At 42.1% G+C, this 24416-nt stretch overlaps 1 protein-coding gene across 1 annotated transcript in view; it reads left to right on the top strand.

Annotated features, from left to right (window-relative positions):
* The window catches only part of tex264a (testis expressed 264, ER-phagy receptor a), a 67423-nt gene that overhangs the window by 34048 nt on the left and 8959 nt on the right, over window positions 1–24416 (top strand). The window contains exon 3 of the mRNA XM_069707428.1: window positions 23661–23829. Coding sequence (XP_069563529.1) covers window positions 23661–23829 — 169 coding nt within the window. The remainder of the gene's footprint in view (window positions 1–23660; window positions 23830–24416) is intronic.

Below are 24416 nucleotides of genomic sequence, written 5' to 3'. Positions count from 1 at the left end.
CATCCTTCTTCCTTCATCCTTCATCCCTCATCCCTCATCCTTCTTCCTTCTTCCTTCATCCTTCATCCCTCGTCCCTCATCCTTCATCCTTCTTCATCCCTCATCCTTCTTCCTTCTTCCCTCATCCTTCATCCCTCGTCCCTCATCCTTCTTCCTTCTTCCTTCATCCTTTCATCCCTCATCCTTCTTCCTTCATCCTTCATCCTTCTTCCTTCATCCTTCTTCCTTCTTCCTTCATCCTTCTTCCTTCATCCCTCATCCTTCTTCCTTCTTCCTTCATCCTTCTTCCTTCATCCCTCATCCTTCTTCCTTCTTCCTTCATCCTTCATCCTTCATCCTTCATCCTTCATCCTTCTTCCTTCATCCCTCATCCTTCATCCTTCATCCTTCACCATCAGAGCCGGCGTGTCGTGGTCAGCAGTTTCCTCCGTAAGGGATGAAGAGGGTCCGTCACACTGTGTGAAATCTTTATTACCTTTCAGGCATTTATTATCTAAAGAGGTTTAGAGAGGAGACATGAGGAAGTTGATCTGCAGCTACAGGTGGTCGTGCAAATGGAGATGTTTCGTTGGCTTTTCCAAAAGTGGTAGGTCGATGTGGAAAATATCAAATTCACCTTCGACACCATTGTATTCATTTTGAAATCCGACAAATGAGATGATGAGAGGTGTAGTTAATCTGATCCTGAAACGTCCTCCAGTAATGAAACGGGATCAGGTTTAATTGAAAGTGCTCAGCAGGAGCATTCAACAACAGTTCAGAGAAATGACTTGAAACTGTTCCTGAAGCCGTTTGAACGGCCAGCTGTGCTGCTTCTATCCTGCAGCCGTGCAGAGATGGAGGCTGACACTTTACTGAGTAAACCGACATTAACACCCTCACAGCACAATGAATCCTCCGTAAACACCAATTTAAGCCGTTAGAGCTTATTATATCTATATTTTGTTGACATTTTTAAACTTTAAACCTTTTCACAAAAGACATTTTCTACGTTTGATGATTGTTTTCGTTTTGTTGTGACTACGGTGGTCTGACCTGTTCTTCCTGTTGCAGTGAAAATATACTTGAGATAGAGACGTCTTCTACATCTGAAACACAGGATCTGGTACTTTACCCAGTATTCATTGTAATATAACTAAATTGTGCAACTAATTAAAAACAAAATATTTCAGTCCTTTCAGGAAATCTTGTAATCGCAATAAATAATACAAATGTTTGCAGGAGCTTGCAATTTAGCAAAATTCCCACAATTCTTCCGCAAAAATGTCGTCAACAGAAGCTCAGCTGGAATATGACGTCATAGTAATACTTTCAAAGTAGTAGTAGAAACACGGAAGTACAAGGCATTCTGGGTAATGTAATCTCATTGAAATGAGGAACATGTTCAATGAGTTTTCTCCACTTCCAGCTGAGAGACTGAACTTTGTTTTAGTGTTGAATGAATGTGATTTAAAGCATGTAAATGTCTTATTCTGACAGCAGATGTGTTCTTTGTTCTGTATTTCAGTCACAGACGGTTTGTTCTGGAAACATTCATCACTTTAGACTCTTTTTATCACTTTCAGCCCCGTGATGCTTCTCTAAGTTCAATAAATACATTAAAAATGTTCCCTCTCAAGGGCAGATGAGATATTTTAACATTCAACGTGCAACAGTTGAAGACACCCCCCCCCACGCCCCTCCGCCCTCCGTGTCCCTCCCCCTCACATGCTCGCTCTAATTCCCCTGTTTGTCCACCGGGGGCTGGAAACATTATGAGCAGCAGGAAAGGTTCATTCTACATAGAAATACAGTCAGAGTCAAACCGCTCTGAGATGATGCTCTCATATGAGACCCACACACACACACACACACACACACACACACACACACACACACACACACACACACACACACACACACACACACACACACACACACACACACACACACACACCTGAAAGCAGTTTGTCCAGCAGGATGACCGTAGAGCTTCATGCACCTCCAGGCCAGACGTCCTATCAACAAGTGACTCAATCCAGACCTGAGTCGTCCAGCAGTGTAATGAGAGATGAACATAGTGTACAGCTGATCAAACCCCCCCTTCCTCCTCCCCCCACCCCCGACCTGGGGTCCCTCGTAGTTGCTGACTGAGTGCTCGTTCCTCTGTGAACTGGAGTGCAGACGGCTAACGGGGCAACTTTATTAATGCCATTCAGGAGGCTGTCGCTCAGAGCTGTGTGTGTGTGTGTGTGTGTGTGTGTGTGTGTGTGTGTGTGTGTGCGTGTGTGTGTGTGTGTGAGAGAGAGAAATACCATCAGCATCTTCACGCCGCTGAGCGGTTTACCGAGCAGGATGGCAGACGGTGATGGGACGCAGCCGAGCGCGGTGAGCAGGAGGAGGGAAAGTATGTCGACCACTAGACTGCTAAACATCCTCCTCTTCCTCCTCTTCCTCCTCCTCCTCTCTGTGTATTTATGGCTTCTAATATGTGTGGCGGCTGCAGATGACACGTAGCTCACCTGCTGAGTTGAAGCCTGAAGGAGCAGACAGACTCTCTGCAGCAGGACGCCGCTCAGCTGCTCTGCAGGCGTGAAATGAAGGAGATGATATGAAGATAAGCAGCAGGACATGAACCGGTCGCAGCTCAGTAAATAATACAGCCAGGATTTAAAGAACAAGTTCACCACATTTCCTCAAGTCTGTTTTTAAACGGTACTCGCGTGCTCATCAGTGTTATTGGCTTCCTTCCTAATGTGAGAGATCTGCAGCCCCTGATTGGCTTAAATTCTTCTGCTCCAGGTCCACCTGATGTTGAACAGCAGTTGATGTGATCGCAAATGTTTGATTTTGTGGTGGATTTTTTCAAAAAGTTTGATGTCATTTTTTAGTTTTTTGCAGTAAAATTGCAAAAATTGTTTTTTTAAAAAAAAACATAAAGCATTTTTTTTAAAATAATTCTGCTGCACATCACCGAAAATTTTTACTTCTCATCTTTTTTTAATGTATTTATTGAACTTAGAGAACCATCACCACAAACCGCGTCACTTCCTGTTCAGCAGTTTGTTTTGATGGTGAGAGGAGAGGGGGCGGAGCCTCGATGATTGGAAATGAGGACTTATTTTTGGTAATAAAGTGAGTTTTGTTTGTCCAAAATCACAGCTGCAGTTACCACTTATCACCACAGGTGTCGCCAAAGACAACAAAGCAGAGATCCACTTGATTGTAACTTTAAAACAAACTTTACTGAAGTCTCATTTTAGTTTCTGCTCACATATTTCAAAATGTATTTTTGCAAAAAAAATTGTGAGAATTTCTTCATATTTCTAACATTAGAGTCGTATTAGGAAGTTTATCTTATTCCATAACTGTGTTGTTTAAGAAGTGATTTAGACCTGAGTGCAGGTCTGATGTGTGTTTGTTATATTTACGAACGACAGTAATCAGATATACATTTAATTATTTATTTATTTATTTATTTTTGATTTTATACACTTTATTAATCTCCGAGGGGAAATGTCTTCACTGCAGCAGGGGGGCTCTCAGGGGGGAGCTGCTGCAGCAGGCTGCCACTAGGGCGGCGCCAGGTAACCTGACCTGAGGTGCATGTTTTTGGATGATGGGAGGAAGCCGGAGAACCCGGAGAGAACCCACGCAAGCACAGGGAGAACATGCAAACTCACACAGAAAGGCCCAGGACCGGATTCAAACCAGGAACCTAATTATGTGCACTTTATTATGTAATTTATCTGTTTTCTTCCTGAATCAGATGTAAACTGATGATATCAGCTGTAGAAGGAGCTGGAGTGTGTGTGTGTGTGTGTGTGTGTGTGTGTGTGTGTGTGTGTGTGTGTGTGTGTGTGTGTGTGTGTGTGTGTGTGTGTGTGTGTGTGTGTGTGTGTGTGTGTGTGTGTGTGTGCGCGTTTGTGTGTGCAGGCGTGCTGCTTTGCCTTTGCACATGTCTGCTAATTGGAGGGAGATTGTGCTATAAATAGAGTTTTATTGGAACCTTTTATACCGAGTGGCAGGTCGAGTTTATTGCAGACATGTTCCTCCTCACAGTGCGGTGCTGTGTGTGTGTGTGTGTGTGTGTGTGTGTGTGTGTGTGTGTGTGTGTGTGTGTGTGTGTGTGTGTGTGTGTGTGTGTGTGTGTGTGTGTGTGTGTGTGTGTGTGTGTGTGTGTGTGTGTGTGTGTGTATATATGTGGGAATGAACAGGCGTGTTACATTACATAGGTTGAATGAGGTAATGAGCGTCGGTGGAGGACGCTGTACATTAATAACGTGAAATAAAACCGTAACACTGTGCTGAGCCTTCATTCATCTCCTGCTGTCAGCTGTGACGAATACTTTCATATGGACCCCCCCCCTCCGAGACTCGTTGGCAGCTTATTGTTCTCCATATTTTCCATGTCTGGGGAACCTTTTTTTTGTATTTGGCTGAAAATGAAGATAAATAGTCTCTATGTTTTGTGTGGCGAGCAGGGAACAAATTTACATTTTCTTCTCCCCCTCACTCATTTGCATATCTGCTCATTTGGCCGCTGGACTCTGTGTTGTGTTCACTTCCCTGTTGACACAGTCTAATGATGTAGAGATTCAAACACTCAAAGAACGCCACCAGGTCATTAGGCACTTTTATTCCTCATATCAGGCGTCGCTCCAGGATTTGATATTCAATATGTCTATTGGTATTATATATACAGTATCATATCTGGTTCTCTGAGGAATTCTACAGCTTTTATTTCCAAGAGCTCATTTAATTTCCTCACATTAAATCTATTGGTAAGCAGGAGAATCCATTTGGGTTTTCTGTGTTTTTGATCTTATTTTATTTAGTTTTTTGGCAGCAGTCCAGCAGCTTTGTGAGTCATCTTTTGAAATGTTTCATCATTTCACTATTATTTTTAACACAGTTTTCATCGCTGTCACAAATCCAATTAACGTGATGAGGTTGACTCAGGGTTAAAACCTTTTTTAAGAACCCCAGAAAACCACCAGCTGGAACAACAGCATTAATGTAAGTTGTTTTTAAGAGGTAACCTGGAACTAAATTTGTTCCCGTTTAAAAAAGGAACAACATCCAAAGGAGAAATCTGCTCTTTGCTGAAGAACTTTTCCAACCTGTCCATCATATTCAGAAAGAAGAATTTCTGGGCCTAAACGATGACAGAACTTAATGGATTTAATTAAAGTTTGATCCCTCAGAATCCTTTTTAGAGCAGCTGGCTGTCGTGACTCCGCTGGTAAAAGGTTTGTTTTCACTAGAGAACATTTGCCAATTAAGACTATTACTTAGTTGTACGTCGGTAGAAGGGGAACTCTTATTTTTACTTTATTCTTAATTATAATAGTCAGATTCTGTCCATCACCATCTTTGCTAGTTCGGAGTGGTTTGGAGCAGGAAGTGACCATATTTGGACGAGCTGGGGGAGGAGCCAGCGGTGGATCTGACCGATCTGATCGGAAACCTGACGATACTACGTCCCGCCCACCGATAGCTGTAACCTGACTGCACCACAGGCCTGTCAATCAAACAGACACGCCCCCAAAAACAGGTCTTCTTGAATCTTCTTTTCTAATGAATGAGGGATTATTTTCAGATGGACCTCCAGAAAACTAAGAAGAAGGAGTGACTTTAGCTAACAACACCGAGATAACTGATGGACACATTTTATTCACTTTGGATTTGATGAGAGAAGTTGAATGGGAGTCTATGGAGCCGGAGGCTTTTTGGAGCCGACCTCTAGTGGCACTCGCTGGTATTGCAGCTGAAGACACTTCTGGATCAGAACCATTTTACAAACCTGAAGCTACGAACTCTTATATCCATTTTATATATTTTTTTCCCTTTCATATCCAGTCTGTAGTTTTTATCCAGTCTGTGGTTTTATATCCAGTCTGTAGTTTTTTTTTTATCCAGTCTGTGGTTTTATATCCAGTCTGTGGTTTTATATCCAGTCTGTAGTTTTATATCCACTCTGTAGTTTTATATCCAGTCTGTAGTTTTATATAAAGTCTGTAGTTTTATATCCAGTCTGTGGTTTTATATAAAGTCTGTAGTTTTATATCCAGTCTGTAGTTTTATATAAAGTCTGTAGTTTTATATCCAGTCTGTAGTTTTAAATCCAGTCTGTGGTTTTATATCCAGTCTGTAGTTTTATATCCAGTCTGTAGTTTTATATCTAGTCTGTGGTTTTATATCCAGTCTGTTTTATATTCAGTCTGTAGCTTTATATCCAGTCTGTAGTTTTATATCCAGTCTGTGGTTTTATATCCAGTCTGTGGTTTTATATCCAGTCTGTAGTTTTATATCCAGTCTGTGTTTTATATCCAGTCTGTGGTTTTATATTCAGTCTGTAGTTTTAAATCCAGTCTGTAGTTTTATATCCAGTCTGTGGTTTTATGTCCAGTCTGTAGTTTTATATCCAGTCTGTAGTTTTATATCCAGTCTGTAGTTTTATATCCAGTCTGTGGTTTTATATCCAGTCTGTAGTTTTATATCCAGTCTGTGTTTTATGTCCAGTCTGTAGTTTTATATCCAGTCTGTAGTTTAAACACATCCAGTGTGACAAGAATTCATGTTGACTTGGGACCAGTTTTATTATTTTAGTTAAAAGCATTAAATATAAGGAATAATATCTGGTAGTGACGCAACATGATAATTCACATACAAGATGAATGTCTGTGACTACAGGCCATAAAAAGCCTTCTGAGTGTTTGTTTAAATTGTTTTGAGAATCATAAATATTTATGTTTGCATCTTGAGGCCTCCTGACGACTTAGAATTTAATCAGGCGCTTTTATTTTTACAAGTAAAAACAACCTAAAAACCAGCACCTCGTGAAATGAGTGGGTGAATCGCAGACATGTGAAGAACACGCAGCACCGCTCGTTGTGTTTCTGCCTCTTTTCCTCGTTTTGCTCTGCGGACAGAACTCCGTGCTTCAGAAGACATTTGGCAGCCGCTCTGCACTTCCCCCACATCTTCTGCAATCCCTCAGATTATCAAAGTATCCAGTCTCCATGGAAAACAGACGGGCGGGGGGGTGGGATCATCTTTAGCAGAGGCGGTTGCCCTGGCAACAGGCTCACTAAAGTCCAGTGCAGGGGTAAAACACAACTGACTCGACCACATACCTGGCCGGTTGACAGGATGAAGAACCTGCCTGTCTCGGTTCAGCTTGTCCACCAGAATAATGTGAAGAACCTTTGAGATCTTCGCCGGATGAACTGACACTTTTCTGTTTCTGAAGTATTTTTCTTTCCTTTACCTCCTGTCTTTATTGTATTTTACCTGTGCAGATTAAAAGTATTGACATTATCGGTAATATGCAGCAGAACCTTTGACACCAGCAGTCAAACGGACCGCAGCGGTGGGCTGCCTCGTCTTGCACTCGTCCTAGTTTGCATTTTGTGAGCGTGCTGTCACTCAAACCGCACGGTGTCAGGGATTGTTAGGTTGAGCTGCTGAGCGCTTCAGTTTTCTTCACTTTCCTGTGCAGAAGTCTCTTTCATTGAAGACTGTCGGTGTCATGTGTTTCATTTGAGGAAGCAGTCAGCGGTGTTGACATTTTCCATCATCTGTGTTGCTGTCAGCACCGGTAGAAAATCATAAAAGCTGTAGCTGACACGCTGCAGGTGCTGCGCTCAGACGTGCTACAGTAAAATAAAGTAACGTTGCTCAATACATGATGTCAGGAGAGAAGAAGAGGAAGTTTATTGATTTCCTCTCGTTTGGAGCGGCATCCAAAATCAGGAGGACTAAATAATGTATCGGTAATTGATGCGGCCCGACAACACCCGCACATCGACCTGAGCGGACTCTACGGCCGCGTCGGGGGTGTTGATGCGCCGTCCTGACTGGAAGCAGCTCTGCTGCTGACATCGACCAGCCTGGTTTCCACGGGGACCGGACCATCCAATTAGTAATACCCGGACAAGTTGGGAGACATGAAAAGGTCCGAAATGAAAATGTCAGCCATATGAGATGCAGCTGAGTGTCCGCCCTGCTGGTGCCACAGCTTTAGGTTTTAACAAACGGCCTCGATATCAGGAAATGCTGAATACATTTTTAAGATATACGCTGCATCAAATATACAACAACGCTGCAGAGATGCTCTACCGTCTCTAACCAAATCAAAAACCTCGTCAGGAACTTTAAGGAGAGAAAGCAGGAGGTAGAAAAGTACAAAGCGGAATCTGTGATGTGAAAGCCAGCAGGTATTTAAAAGCATGAAGCTCTGAATCTGAATACAGACAGACAGCATGGGGAAGTGGAAGTTTTCCCGGCAGGGCCAGAACATAATGAGCACCTCTCAGGTGGAGTGACAGGAGGAGGAGGGCCGGTCGGGGCTGATGGACAGGACAAATAGTAATTTAAAGTCGGTGAGGTGTGGCCGGATTGAAGGAGCTGCAGGAGGATGGACGGTCCGACCGTAGGAGCAACGAGCAGAGTACAGTAACGACAACAGAGGAGGAGGTCTCTGCTGATCAGCATGTTTTTCTTCCCAATAAATGTTAGATTAAATATCCTGAACATTTTATGCACAAATGCAGATGTAAAACAGGAATTATCCACATCAGTAGTGCAACAGATCATTTCGGTGAAGGTGTGTCAGGTTGAAAGTCTTTTCAGCTCTGAGTGACGTCATCCGTCAGCAGTCGGACCTCGTGGTCGGTATCCGACATTCAGTCGCTGCCTTGAAGTTGAGTTGGAGAATCTCCAACCTTTTTTCCTCTGAGAGCTACTTTGACAAAATGAAAGTGTCCGAGAGCGCCTCGTGTTTAGAAACATTTATTCACATAGCTGAGCTCCACCCAAACCAGCTGAATCAGCTTCTTTAACAATAACACAACGGATCTGACTTTGACTGCAGACAGTAACCAGGCCAATAAAAGTCCAAAACTAGACAGATTTCATGAAGATCAGGAAACAGTGTTTTTTTCCTGTTGGCCCACGGTGATATTTGACAAGCTCGTGCTTATTCGCCTTTTTCTAAAGTGCTGTAAAATCCGAACTGTAATGACTACAAACTGTAACGAGAACATTTAGAAAGAAAATGGAGAGACGATTGTTTTGGACAATAATTTCTGCAAAATAACAGAAGAACTATTACGCAGATTAGAGTAGTGTTTTAATTGTTCTCAAATTCTATTTTAGATTAAAGTTTCTGCAAAATATGTAACATTTTAATTACATTTTCAATTTGTTGACATAAAAGAAGCTGATTCACCTGCTTTGGGTGGAGCTCAGCTATGTGAATAAATGTTACTCAACATGTGGAGCTCTCAGACACTTTTAGTTTGCCTGTATAACATCCGTATATGCATCACCGTGCCTTTTTCCTCCAGCGCCATCATTAGGATAACTTTTGTGATTTAAAGTGAAATGTCATCACTGCTGTTGGATGGATTTCTATTAACTTTGATACAAACATTCAGGTCACCAACCAGACAAATCATTTTATTGCTATCACCAAATAACTGAAATTATTGATACTCCCATCAGCCTAAACTATATTTTGTATTAAGGTCTAATCATCATCTAATCATCACGGTGATGAATGTTATATGGGGAAAATATCTGGAAAACTTCTGCACCAATTCATCCATTCCTGTGTTACAGTGATCACATCATAATCATGTTTAAACCTTTATTTATATTCTTTCGTTTTGTAATTATTATTTGTCAGTCAGGTGTTTCAGAAGCAAAATGTACCAAAGTGATGTTGGTGGGAGAAAAAGTGATGAACTCCTGAGATGTGAACTTAAACTCACATCTGCCTGTTAGTCAGACGGATCCAACAACATATATTTCTCCTCCTGATTTAATGTTTGGTGCTGCTACGACTCACCGGCGGCCCACCGGGTCCACGGGCCCACCAGGAGAACTCCCACTCCTCCAGATGGTCTGTGGGCTTCTGACTGCCAACGTCCATCTCAACTTAATTTTCAATATCTAAGTAATTAAAGCAGTGGCACCGAAAGGTAGCCAGTTCTGTCATCATTAAAACATAATAATTTAAAAACAGATTACCAAAATAAAGTGCTTCATTTTGACAAGAAGTTTAAATCGTAAAAACCTTCAAAACTGAGAGAAGCAGCAGCTCCGCTCCTCCACAGGAAGTGTTATAATGAATAAAGTGTAAAGGGACAACAGGTGGTTAAAAGAATTGGAACAAGCAACATAAAGCTGTTGTTTATCGCACTTTTTCTTCAGCTCTTTGTTCTCTGTATTTTCTCCCTTAAACAACAGTGTCTGATATTATTTCTCCCCCAGCAGACGTGACAACGTAGGCGACAGATCAATCACATCATCATATCTTCATCATGAAGAGATGGCTCGCGCTGGTGTTTGTGTTTAGCATCGAAACAAACCTATAAAACTGAAATATTGGCTGATGTCTCTCTCTCATTTTTCTTCTTATACGATAATGTAATGGTGCTTTTTTTTTTTTTTTTTACCCAAATCAGCCAGCGACTCGCCCTATTTTCTCTCCGATTTATCTTCAACTTCTTGTCTGACTCTCACTTTATTTTCTTCTTGTATTCGTTTGCCTCCTGCCCCGTCGTTTGGCTCCCGTTTCTTATAAAACACAGTCATTAGGGCCGGATCAGGCTGCGAGCGGCGGATCCGGGCTCTCAGATCGGAGCTCTGTCAGCAGAAGGGGTTGTTAATTGTAAGCATTAGGCTGCCGTCGTGCCACGCTGAGAGCCTGAATAGTGGGTGGCCCGCGGCTTAAACACGGTTCTCGGCCTTTGGACAGCAGCGACTTTTTGGCGACTTTCAACCCAGACCCAATAGCCTGCTTCGTCTCGGGGCTGACATCGGACCAGCCCTCCCTGTGTTCGCTCCGTTTGTCTTCGGGGGATGGAGGCGTGATGAGAAAACAAATTGTTATCTTTGGTAGCACTTAAAACGTGCCATTAGTCATAAGATTAGTTCCAGTTTCCTGTTTCCTTCCACTGTTCCCTTCACACTGATTGTGGCCGTGGACATGAAGGCAGTTCGCTGCCTTGATCACTCCTCTGTCGGCTATATGTGCAGTTTATGGGGGTTAATTAAAACACTTGAACATAATTAAACTCTCATAACCCCGCTGCCATAATTAGATATCTCGATACTGTGGCTTCATAGACTCGACACTATGTTGTGATGTTTGCCCCAGTGGTTCAATCAGAGCTGATAAAAGTGAGTACACTTGGAAAATTTCAGTAAAATTTGAGAGCTTGGTTCTTGGACTTCAGCCTCGTATTTCAACCATCAGTGATGTCATCAACCATCAGTGATGTCATCATCCATCAGTGAGGTCATCGTTGGTTCATGAACGTTATGAATCCTCCAGTTCAGATTCTGTCCGTCACCATCTTTGCTAGTTCGGAGCGGTTCGGAGCAGGAAGTGACCATATTTGGACGAGCTGGGGGAGGAGCCAGCGGTGGATCTGACCGATCTGATTGGAAACCTGACGATACTACGTCCCGCCCACCGATAGCTGTAACCTGACTGCACCGCAGGCCTGTCAATCAAACAGACACGCCCCCAAAAACAGGTCTTCTTGAATCTTCTTTTCTAATGAATGAGGGATTATTTTCAGATGGACCTCCAGAAAACTAAGAAGAAGGAGTGACTTTAGCTAACAACACCGAGATAACTGCTGGACACATTTTATTCACTTTGGATTTGATGAGAGAAGTTGAATGGGAGTCTATGGAGCCGGAGGCTTTTTGGAGCCGACCTCTAGTGGCACTCGCTGGTATTGCAGCTGAAGACACTTCTGGATCAGAACCATTTTAGAGACCCGTAATCTTTACCCACTTTTATGTAGTTTGTGGTTTTACGAAAACATACCTTCTTGTTCAAATCCACAGAATTGGATTTCGAATTATCCTCAAAGAGGGTTTCCAAAGGGCATTTTTTGCACATGCTGATTGGTTAAAATTAATGTGTGGTGTATTCCCAGTAGGATGGAACGACTGCAGACGCTTCCCTATGGAGCGTAACCAGGCTCCCATTTTGCCAATTAAATACTGAAACGTGAATATTGTGCAGAATATTCAGTAAGTTTGGATTTTCTTTACTTTAAAGCAAATGAAGAGGTTCAGAAGTTCTTTCTGTAGTAAGTTGAATGTCATTTGTCGTGTGCATCCTCTTCCTGTGTGAAGGTCTGGGATGGTTACCAATGTTTTTTTCATATCGTGGTAGAATGGCTGATATCCCGACTGGTCCGGACTTCACGAGGGACAACAGACCCAGGGAGTCCTGAGCAACAGAAATTTGTTTCTCTGTTCATTCTGATGTTTGGAGGGAATATTTTTCATCACCCATGACTTCCCTTCTATTCAACGCAGGTCTTTTTTTTTTTTCTTCTTTTTTTTTTTACCTCACAACTCTGTTATAATTCGTCCCGTCTGTCATTTAATTCTTTGGCCAAATCTTCAACAAAACACCAGACACAACTCATTACAGGCGCATTAATCACATCGGCGCTACATTAATCACACCTTCTCTGTCCGTGGACGGTACTTTTTTGCTGCTGCCTCCTTTCATAACTTTTAATTATGTCTGGACAAGTGTGTGTATGAATTGATTGGCTGTGCATGGCTCTGTAAGGATGCCACCGGGACGCAGAGGCACATTTTTAATGATCTTTCTGAGGTTGTGTGTTTTTTGTGGAGCTTCATTAAACTGCTGAAACTTAACAAAATGCCATTTCCTGAGAAGAAGCCCTCTTCACTTAACAGGTCAGAAATGATTCACGAATAATTTTCTGGTCCCACTAAAAGCCTGCAGGTTCGCTGGTGCAGAGAAGCTGCAGAGTTATTATATGACTAATATTTAAGGTGCTCTGTACATGAGAGGCCTGCAGGAGTAAAGATTCGATGGTCCATTGTGTCGCCACGTCTCCTCCTCCTAATTGTATCTCATTAGAATAGAGATGAGAATATCTCTAACATTAGACTCTCAGATTAAGATCTCAATTAGAGCACAGAATCCGTCGGCCTGTTTAAAATTAATCACCATTCATATTCATGTATTTCCATATTCTGCTCTCCAATGCAATGCTTCACTGAATCTTAAAGCTTTAATGTTCAGGACTAATAGACTGCAAACCTCTCCAACGGTTTTCTTAATGGCCTCGTTCTTTTCTCCTGAATCTCTTCTCAGAAGGAAATCTCACAAAGCTGCTGTTTGTTTTCTTCAGGCCTTAAAGAACATTCAGTGAAGGGTGTATTTAGAGCTCCAGGGACTTCAGTGGGTTTACATGTAACAAACTTAGTTAACGCAGTTTGATTTTTACATGAGATGCTGTAATTCAGACTGGTTTCTAAAAGTGTAGACGTTAGGGGCTTTGTTGTATCTAAAATAACTGAAAACTAAGTTTGACGAAAACTGAAATAAATAAGTCCATAAAAGGCCGTTTTTACAGAATATTTCACCTAATATTTAAATGTTCTCAACAAATCATAATAAAAACGCAGGTTGCAGCATCCATAGACTTCTGATTACAGATTTTCTTACCTGCATTAACCAGATTACTCCCAATACTCATGCCGACAGCATTATTAGTCAGCAGGATTTGTGAACTACACACATATATTATATCAGAATAAAACCTCAGCAGTATATTTTCAGGTTTCCCTTCGAACTGTCCTGTTTTTAATTTTTTATCGTCGTCTAAAAACACCCTGATCAGAAGAAGGAAAGGAAACCGTGAGGGGGAGTTTATAATCGACCGCTGGGAGCGAGCTGCTCTTATTGCCTCTCGCCAGCTCACCGGATCAATCGCGGAGGACCTCTGGAGACCACAGCAGCTGCTGACAGAGTCACTATACTTGTAGCTCATCAAGTGTTTGTGTTTATTGATTGCATGAGTGCAACGAGAGGTTGCAACAGACCCACCGCCCTGCCTTCCTGCTCCTCCGGCGCCGGAGTCCTTCCAGCGGTGCCATTTTCAGCCCTCAGATCTCCGCGACCTCCACACAGCCGTATTTGCACACGGCGAGGAGGTGATGGAAGACGCCCGGGCCTGCTGAGAGGGATGCAGAAAATAGCCCTATCACAGGCAGAATGAAAATACTATGTTCTGGGGAAGTGTGTGACCATGAGGGACAGTCGGAATTGGACACCTCTGCTGAGGTGTGAAGTAGAGTTTTTGTCTCTTTGCGTGGATAGGAAGGAGGGAGGAGGTCACGGAGGGTGTGAGGAGGGTGGATTATGTGGCTGTAATGCTGCAGTGGGAGTAAATAGACCAGCGGTAAGAGAGAGCTCAGGAGACTGGCACCAATCGTCACCATGAGGCGCCCGGCTTTTGTATTAATTTTCCTTTTTCGTATGCCGGGGGACCAGAGTGAAAAATCACCTGCCTATAAATAGATGTGTGTGTTTGTATGGATGTTTTCTGTGTTGAGGCTGTTGTGTTGAAGCACCTTGCAGACGCTCATCAGGCCGGAGTCTTCCTCCGTGCTGCAGGTTGTTGCTGAATGAACACTCTGTCTTCCTTTCATTATTCAGCGCAGCTCCACAGCCATATCTCACATCTCTCCCTGGAGGAGGGGGGGGGGCTGTCACTGCTTCTTACTCCCGACAGGACCACTGTTGTTTGTCTCAGGATCAGTAGTTTCTTTAAACGGTGAGAAGAGGAAAACCGTCAGTTCATCTGCGATGCTCCCTTCAATCCATTGTGAAGTGTTGTAATTTCATTTTTCGGTTTCTGCGTACTTCGCCTGAAGCTGCCTCATCGCCGTCTACTTCAGGAGGTGATTTCATGTTTTAGGGAAAAGCTTTGAACAGTTTTTGTGTCTCTGATCACAACCAAACTCTTCAGTCAAAACAGTTGCTGCTCTGAATCATTACTGAAGCTAATTAAGAGTGTAACAACACTGGCTGGAAATACAGTATAATGTATCATTAAACTGCAAGATGTGTATTTATGTGGACATCAGCAAAACTGTCCATCAGTTCTCTCGGTGTTGTTAGCTAAAGTCACTCCTTCTTATTAGTTTTCTGGAGGTCCATCTGAAAATAATCCCTCATTCATTAGAAAAGAAGATTCAAGAAGACCTGTTTTTGGGGGCGTGTCTGTTTGATTGACAGGCCTGCGATGCAGTCAGGTTACAGCTATCGGTGGGCGGGACGTAGTATCGTCAGGTTTCCAATCAGATCGGTCAGATCCACCGCTGGCTCCTCCCCCAGCTCGTCCAAATATGGTCACTTCCTGCTCCAAACCGCTCCGAACTAGCAAAGATGGTGACGGACAGAATCTGAACTGGAGGATTCATAACGTTCACAAACCAACGATGACCTCACTGATGGATGATGACATCACTGATGGTTGATGACATCACTGATGGTTGAAATACGAGGCTGAAGTCCAAGAACCAAGCTCTCAAATTTTACTGAAATTTTCCAAGTGTACTCACTTTTATCAGCTCTGATTGAACCACTGCGGCAAACATCACAACATAGTGTCGAGTCTATGAAGCCACAGTATCGAGATATCTAATTATGGCAGCGGGGTTATGAGAGTTTAATTATGAGAATATTTGCACCAAATTTCATGGAAATCCATCCATCAGATCTGGAGATTTTAAAGTCCAAAGTGGTGGACAGACATTTCCCCCCCAGAGCCACAACCATAGAATGAATTCACCACTTTTATAATTAAAAATATAAAGAAGGAGATACAGCAGTGTTTTTAACATAAATGTGAGGATTTATTTTGTACTGCTGCTTTGTATGTAATCTGCCATCACAGATTGTGTTCAGTGATGTATGGCACAGTCATTATGGGCTTCCTTGGAGGTCGCTTCATTTTGGAGGTACACTAACTCATTGGTTATCTTCAGGCTATGTGTCATCGAGTTACCCAACATGAACCAGCGCAGATCAGTGAACCAAGACTTTGCCCCAGCAAATGCAAAAATACAATTTTGAAATTCGCCCTGAACTATTTGATTATTAATCAACTTGGCGTCTAATCTCACAGCGTCTCAGTTTTACCTGCAAAGCTCCAGAGCCGGGTACCAATGCGTTCCTCTTCTCCTCGGGTTGTTTGATGTCGGCTAATATATATTGTATATAATTAATACTGGCCTCAGGACTCGGGGTGCAGAGTATAATGTCAGCAACATACTCAGTTAAGATTTTATCCACGCGACTCAGAGTGACGTAAAAATGACCCACATCACACCTGCAGACATCCCTCTTGAGACTCAGATTCTCTGACGTGTCCAGTCTCTTATTTTTCTGGGATGTCCAGACGTGAAAAGAAGAAAACCAGCCCGATCTCAGATCTTTGACAATGTTTGTTTTGATATCATATCTTTTAAGACACATCTGTAAGAGGAGGCGTGTTCGTGATATTCACCCGACCCGAGCGGACCGAAGACATTTCATATATAAACTGCCGTCCTTCTGGCCCAGTTCCTCCGCGGACGTCTTTATGGTTCAGAGTTGGTTAAGTGATGCAGTAAATGCAGCTGCAGGGGTTGTTATCTGTGTTTACGTTCCTCTTATTGGTATTTCTACTGGAGGAAGGATGCTGTGTATTCAGAGAGCAGCTGCCAGAGGTCAAAAACACGACCGAACCCCCCAATGGGACCCTCGCCTGCATCTGACACGCACACGCACGCACGCACGCACGCACGCACGCACGCACGCACGCACACGCACGCACGCACACTGATTGCACTCAACAATACATTCACAGCGCATGCTTTCAGCAAACAATTGTCCCAATCGCTCCTGATTTACCCGAAGGTGTCGTTAGATCACCGACTAATGAACTCACCACTTAAACAAAGTGATTTCAGCTGCACTAATTTCTTGCTTTAAAGGAAATCCTTTTAGGTCAAAAGAAGAAAACTAAATATTATTTATGCATAAGGGATGATCCCAATCAGCTTATGCATCTTGTAATTATTTCTGATATTTTCTGTCTTATCTGTAGTCCGGTCTCGTTTGGTTTGATCTGAGAAAAGCAGTTTGAGTTTCGACTGTCACCTTATGAGACTCATGAAGATCATGAAACTCATCTTGATTGTTACAAATGCAATTATCAAACTCCCAGGAGGCTGCCTGATGAGCGGTGGGGTAAAATGTGACACTTTTATTGATTTTGTGGGGAATTACAGCTTCTATCTTCCAATGTAGGTAAAAGGTCGACCACTGAGTCGCACCCCGGGGGTGTGAAGGAGATTGAGATGGTCAAGGGCACATCAGGAGAACTGGGCTTCGTTCTATTAGATGATGGTCGCACAGCTGGCTGTCACTTCCCATCAGATTATCTATTTCTTTTGTGGCCACGCCTCCTTCTTATTGACTTTTTCTGAGAAATCAGGTGGTTTTCATTTGAAATGAAAACGTGTATTATCAGGGGTCTCCAAGCTTTTTTCCTCTGAGATCTACTTTGACAAAATGAAAGTGTTCCTTAAAGCCTCCTGCAGTGAACGCAACTCGTGTCACCAAACTGGTTTAAAAAGTTTCAAATAAATCGTTCTAAAATCAGATTTAACTAATAAAATCCAGTGTTTCCCTTCGATTGGGACCCTCTGCCCCTCCTGAAAGAAACACATGTCCAAGTAAAAACCGAGTATATGACAGACACTCTTTATAGCTCCGCCCCTCTGCTGTGTTTCTGTCCTCTGATCTCTGTGTCTCACTGTGGGCGGAGCTCCTCCTCTGCTATTGCATATTGTTTAAACCTTCAGCGAGCTCAGAACCGGGTCGTGGGCTGCTGGTAGTCAGTGAGCAACAGTTTGGAGAATGCATATCTTGTATATCTTTAATTATTGGCTGCATAAAAAATAATAAATATATATCACACCTCAGTTATATTCTGATTACACCCCAGTCCTTGGCTGACCTCCAGTTTTTGGCTGGAACAAGACTTTTACGAGCATTTCCTTTCAAATAAATGCTGTTTAAGTTGTAAGAGAAACGTATTTCTTTTGTAGAGTAGCCGAATGCCTCAGTCACTTATTCACCACTAATTTACATGTAATGTGTTTAATAACGAAAACACTTCAGCGCTGCAAGATCATTAATTATCACGGAGTGAGGTTGTATAACGTGGAGAGAAGGGCCACGGCCGATAGTGACCCATTTTGTCGAGCCATGAAGAAGGTTAGGTTCACTGGTGTTTTTCCCGGCTGGATCTCCACCAGGATGCCACGTCCTCCCGGTGAGACCGGGATGATCGCTGCCGCTCAGGCGAGGAAGCGACCGACCTGTTTTCAGACGGTTCAGTCTCATCTTCCTCCGTCTCCTGCAGGTGAACACGTTTCGATCCCAGCAGCTTCACGACGCACGTGCAGGTTAAGTGGATGCATGTGCATGATACGCTATAGGGAGATAGATGGCACCCAATCAGCAGCAGACGTGGAGGCAGAGATCAGTAAAGGCCAGTGGAAGGAAATAGAACATCTTGCTTGTGGTATAATTCAAACATTGGAGCCAGGAGCGAGTTTTGATTATGACGGGACAGTTCATCTGTCCGCTATTTCTTTATTCATTTCCCCAGTGAGAGGAAATATGGATTACTGGTCAGTGAGACCTGCTTTGATCTGCATATCAAAGCTTAATAATAGATGCTGGAAGTGTTTTTGCTTTTGTTGGCTGTCAGGCGAAAAATCAGTGATCAGTTTGGGGTGTAAGAAAAGAATAATAAAATCGATTTTAGACGCTGAACAACAATATGGAAAGAGCTTGAAGTAACACTAGTTCTAAACTTTAACTATAAACATATAAACGTGTTTGTAGCTTCCAGACCTGAACAATCAGGCTGTTGTTGTTGTTGTTGTTGTTAGCTAAAGTCACTCCTTCTTCTTAGTTTTCTGGAGGTCCATCTGAAAATAATCCCTCATTCATTAGAAAAGAAGATTCAAGAAGACCTGTTTTGGGGGGCGTGTCTGTTTGATTGACAGGCCTGTGGTGTAGTCAGGTTATCTTTGCCTCATAAAAACAGTTTCTATGACTTCTGCCCTGACATTTAATTTCTGCCCTTTTTCAAATTTATAAAGAAATATAGAGAATATTTCAAAAATAAAAGGAATTCCCCACCGCTGTATGTGTGGCAGTTTGTGTCTGTGTTTACTTTTTATTAAATGTCAACTGATACTGATAAAAGAAAACGAATTAATATCACTTGAAGTTTATTTAATATGTGAATGACTTGTAGACAAAGACAAATGGAGTCAAGTATGAATTACAATATAATTTGGAGACGTTCTCCTTGTTAACGATAGAGGGAATGATAAGAAATAACATATTTACGTGTAGAGTGACAGAGTTCTTTGAAATCAATACTAATATGAAAGTTGAACTGAAATAAATATTATTACCACAGATTAAACCAATCTGCAGTGAGGGATTCGGTTTAATAAACAATTTGGATAGAAGCTCATCAGAAGGTGAGAATAAAACTGAGGCCGCCTCGTACCACAGACACGCTGACAGTTGTGAACAAGGTCCTGTTTAACCAGATCAATTGTGCCGTCACGTGTGTTGGTAGACATCTATCTCACACGAGGCTTTCTTAGTCTTTACGCTACAGTATTCCTTGGAGACGTGTGTGTGTGTGTGTGTGTGTGTGTGTGTGTGTGCGTGCGTGCGTGTGCGTGCGTGTGCGTGCGTGGTAACTGGCTTTGTTTGAATTCCCTGCTCATTATCGGTGCAGGTTGAAGAAGACGGGTGCTCATTTGCATCAGCAGCCTCGGGGCTGCAGCCACTGTGAGCAGCAGCCAGGTGATTCATAGCGGCTCCCACGCTCTTATTTTGTAAAGGATTAAATTAAAACCAATCAATCAGCCGAGATCATCCTGACCCAAAGGAAAAGGAGCCAGTTGACGGCCGTGAGACCGACCAGCTGCTTTCTGTCTGTCCCTCTCAGAATAGACCTTTTTTCTTTTCTTTTATCACACAGCCTGGTGTGTACATTCAACAGATTCAGAGATGAATTTATTAAATCCTGAAGGAGGAAGAACAGTGAGCATAAAAATCTAATAAAGAGAAAGAGTGTGAGATGGATCAGTGAATGTGTCCATGTGGGAAAGAAAAGGTGTCAAAATTACAGAAGTACTATTCAACATAGAAAATACATTTATCTGTAGCAGCTTGATAGAAACTTAGAAAGTTTGTTCACTTTGCAAACGGCAAACGGAGCCGCTTCATCATGTCTGTAGCTGCCGAGCTGGAAGGAGCCCGACTGGAGCTGTGATCACAGCACAGCTGTCAGCGGGACTGCGATGCAGCCGTGTGCTCTGCGCTCCGTCTCCGTGTCTCAGAACTGGACGTATCCGCAGCACCGCAGCTTTAACCTTAAAAGCAGCTGAAGTCCGAGCAGGAAGCACATCAGCTCTGCTGCAGCTGAGCTCGACGCCCGCGGCTGCAGACTGTCAGAAAATGTCCTTTACAATGAGGAAGGAGCCAAATTGGATCATGTAATGTGTCAGACCAGCTCGCCTTTCTATTGTATCTGCAGAGCGTTTCCCCTAAAAGGTGCAGCGTGAGGATTCAGGGGAAAGAAATGGAATATAATATTCATTACATTACATTTATCTGACGCTTTTATCCAAAGCGACTTACAATAAGTGCATTTCAACCATGAGGGTTCAAAACCAGAACAACAGGAATCAAGAAACTACAATTTCTTCAAATTTCACTTTATTAATCCCCGAGTGGAAATTTCTTCGCTACAGCAGGGGGGCTCTCAGGGGGGGCTCTCAGGGGGGAGCTGCTGCAGCAGGCTGCCACTAGCGCGGCGCCAGGTAACCTGACCTGAGGTGCATGTTTTTGGATGATGGGAGGAAGCCGGAGAACCCGGAGAGAACCCACGCAAGCACAGGGAGAACATGCAAACTCACATAGAAAGGCCCAGGACCGGATTCCAACCCGGAACCTTTTTGCTGTGAGGCGACAGTGCTAACCACTGCACCACCGTGCTGCCCAAAATTCACCATTTTCAGGTATATTCTAAGGATGCTCTGATGCTTTTGAGTCTGATCACCAATCACACACTCTATTTCAAACCTTTTATTTATTGTGCAGCATTATTTATATATTTAACTATTCTTAACAACGCTGTACATTATGTTTTCAAATTAAGAGATAATAAAGTGTCATTAATTGATTATATTCCGTGCTGTGCTACGAGCTATCTACACTTGCTGGCTCAGACTGATGTTGTCTTTTATTATTCTCCTGAAATAACAGGCAGCAGGCTCTGATAGGTAGAGGTTCATCAAATATCTCTCTTTAATAAGAAAAATACTAACTGAAGCAATTTAAACTGAGCACAGAGAGTTTTTTTAGGGCTGATATCGGCCGATCAGTGGCTGATTGATTGAAACGCCCTCCATATAGTCATGTCTTTTGTTGGGGAGGGATGAGGAGCAGGTCCTCTTTCTCGGAGCCTGCCATGTTTCTACAGTAGCCCAGAAGGGACAAATTAAACCCGGGCTCTATAGAGCGACTTTCACGTTCTAAAGTTTGGCAGCTACATAGATTCTCTTGCTGCATCGTAAGAGGAAGAGGAAGAGGAAGAGCCTAAAAACCTCCTCCACACCGTCAGTGTGTTATAACCTGCTCGACCAACACACTGACTGCTCACATGGATCACAACGAATGTAAAAGTTATGGCATGGGACTGTAAAAACTTCCCACCGTGGCCTTTCTGCCTCCGTGAAGTCGAGCAAACTGTTCTTCTGATTTTGATGGACTGAAGTTGAACCTGCTGTCGATCCTCTTTGGTGTCCAAAACGTTCATCTGTCACTTTGCGAGCGATCATCAGAGCAGCAGCTTCCCTCTTACTTCCTCCTCATCAGAGAGCTCCCTCCCCTGCAGCCCCCCCGAGAACTGTATGGAAGCACAAAGCAAAAATGATGCAAGAGTAATGTCCACTTTAGAGAAAATATGGTATAATATTTATGAACTCTCCACTTTCTGCGAACACCATCGGAGAGTGCACATGTAGACACATTGATGTGGATTGTAATGCAACTTTAATGCACCTACATAGGAGGGCTTATATTCACATTAATATGTGGGAGACATCGCGTTATGTTGGCATTTCTGAGCTACATATCTCTGATATTTTGTTCTGTCTGTCTAAAAACCTCCAAGATTGGTCGTTGTTGTTTGAGCTTTTTATGTATATTTAGAATTTGGTGTGAGGTTTTAAAAAAAAGAGGATTTAATTGTTATAAAACCTTTTGAGTGTTTGACGGATGTGTAGCTTCTTCAGTAGAACTGATTCAACCCTTCTGGAGTGTTTCAGTTGATTCCCCTGAAACATCAGCGTACAACATACATATATAACGTACAATATACATACATAACATATAATATACATATATAACGTACAACATACATATATAACGTACAATATACATACATAATGTACAATATATATACATATAATGTACAATATACATACATAATGTACAACATACATATATAACGTACAATATACATATATAACATACAATATACATACATAACGTACAATATACATACATAATGTACAATATATATATAACGTACAATGTACATACATAATGTACAACATACATATATAACGTACAATATACATATATAACATACAATATACATACATAACGTACAATATACATACATAATGTACAATATATATATAACGTACAATGTACATACATAATGTACAACATACATATATAACGTACAATATACATATATAACGTACAATATACATACATAACGTACAACATACATATATAACGTACAATATACATATATAACGTACAATATACATACATAACGTACAACATACATATATAACGTACAATATACATATATAACGTACAATATACATACATAACGTACAGTATACATACATAATGTACAATATATATAACGTACAATATACATACATAATGTACAACATACATACATAACGTACAATATACATACATAATGTACAACATACATATATAACGTACAATATACATATATAACGTACAACATACATATATAACGTACAATATACATGTATAACATAAAACCTACATATATAACATACCACATACATATATAACGTACAATATACTTACGTAATGTACAATACACATAATGTACGATATACATATAACACAACATACATATGTAATGTACAACATACATATATAACATACAATATACATATATAACGTAAATATACATATATAACATACAGCATACATATATAACGTACAACATGCATATATAACATACAATATACATACATAATATACATACATAACGTACAATATACATATATAACGTACAGCATACATATATAATGTACAATATACATATATAACATACATATATAACGTACAATATACATAACGATGGCAGATTAACGGAAAAGACCAGAATTAATTGGACTTGTGAAAATGAACACACATCATTGTTGTATCCTGAACTTGAGCAGACGATCTTCTCAGTGTTGGTCTGATCTTTCTCGTAGCTTAAAGCGACTCATCTCCTTTCTATCTCTTTCCTCTCGCTGCACCATGTTGTTCTGAAAGTTAAGCACTTTCCTAATTACAGGAACATGCACACGTTTGTTAACATCAGCTGATATTCAGGCGTCTCCGTGTCCTCGGGGTTTTACGTGTTGTAGATCTAACCTCCTCTTTTGTGTCTCTTTTTTTTCAACAGGAGAGGAAGCTCTGTGCGTTCCCAACTATTGAGATCTGCAGCTCAGACGTCATCAACTACATGGTTCCACTGTCCCGTCAGACGGACTTCTTCGTACCCGAAATGAAGGAGGTGAAAGCAGATGTGAAAGAAGAGGACTCAGATGAAGACAGAGGGACCGACATCACAGGTAGAATTTTACACACCATCACACACCGTCGAAATGAGGCTGATGCAGAAGTGTCTTCAGCTGCAATACCAGCGAGTGCCACTAGAGGTCGGCTCCAAAAAGCCTCCGGCTCCATAGACTCCCATTCAACTTCTCTCATCAAATCCAAAGTGAATAAAATGTGTCCATCAGTTATCTCGGTGTTGTTAGCTAAAGTCACTCCTTCTTCTTAGTTTTCTGGAGGTCCATCTGAAAATAATCCCTCATTCATTAGAAAAGAAGATTCAAGAAGACCTGTTTTTGGGGGCGTGTCTGTTTGATTGACAGGCCTGCGGTGCAGTCAGGTTACAGCTATCGGTGGGCGGGACGTAGTATCGTCAGGTTTCCAATCAGATCGGTCAGATCCACCGCTGGCTCCTCCCCCAGCTCGTCCAAATATGGTCACTTCCTGCTCCAAACCACTCCGAACTAGCAAAGATGGTGACGGACAGAATCTGAACTGGAGGATTCATAACGTTCACAAACCAACGATGACATCACTGATGGATGATGACATCACTGATGGTTGATGACATCACTGATGTTTCGTATCAGTATCTGTTTTTCTG

The sequence above is a fragment of the Brachyistius frenatus genome, unplaced genomic scaffold (assembly GCF_029030835.1).
Source record: "Brachyistius frenatus isolate BFR_SWC_R1_liver_20210118 unplaced genomic scaffold, ASM2903083v1 Contig_4, whole genome shotgun sequence".
In the NCBI taxonomy this organism is placed as follows: Eukaryota; Metazoa; Chordata; class Actinopteri; family Embiotocidae; genus Brachyistius; species Brachyistius frenatus.
Note: the sequence above shows the minus strand (reverse complement) of the source record. Positions and strands in the feature narration are given on the sequence as shown.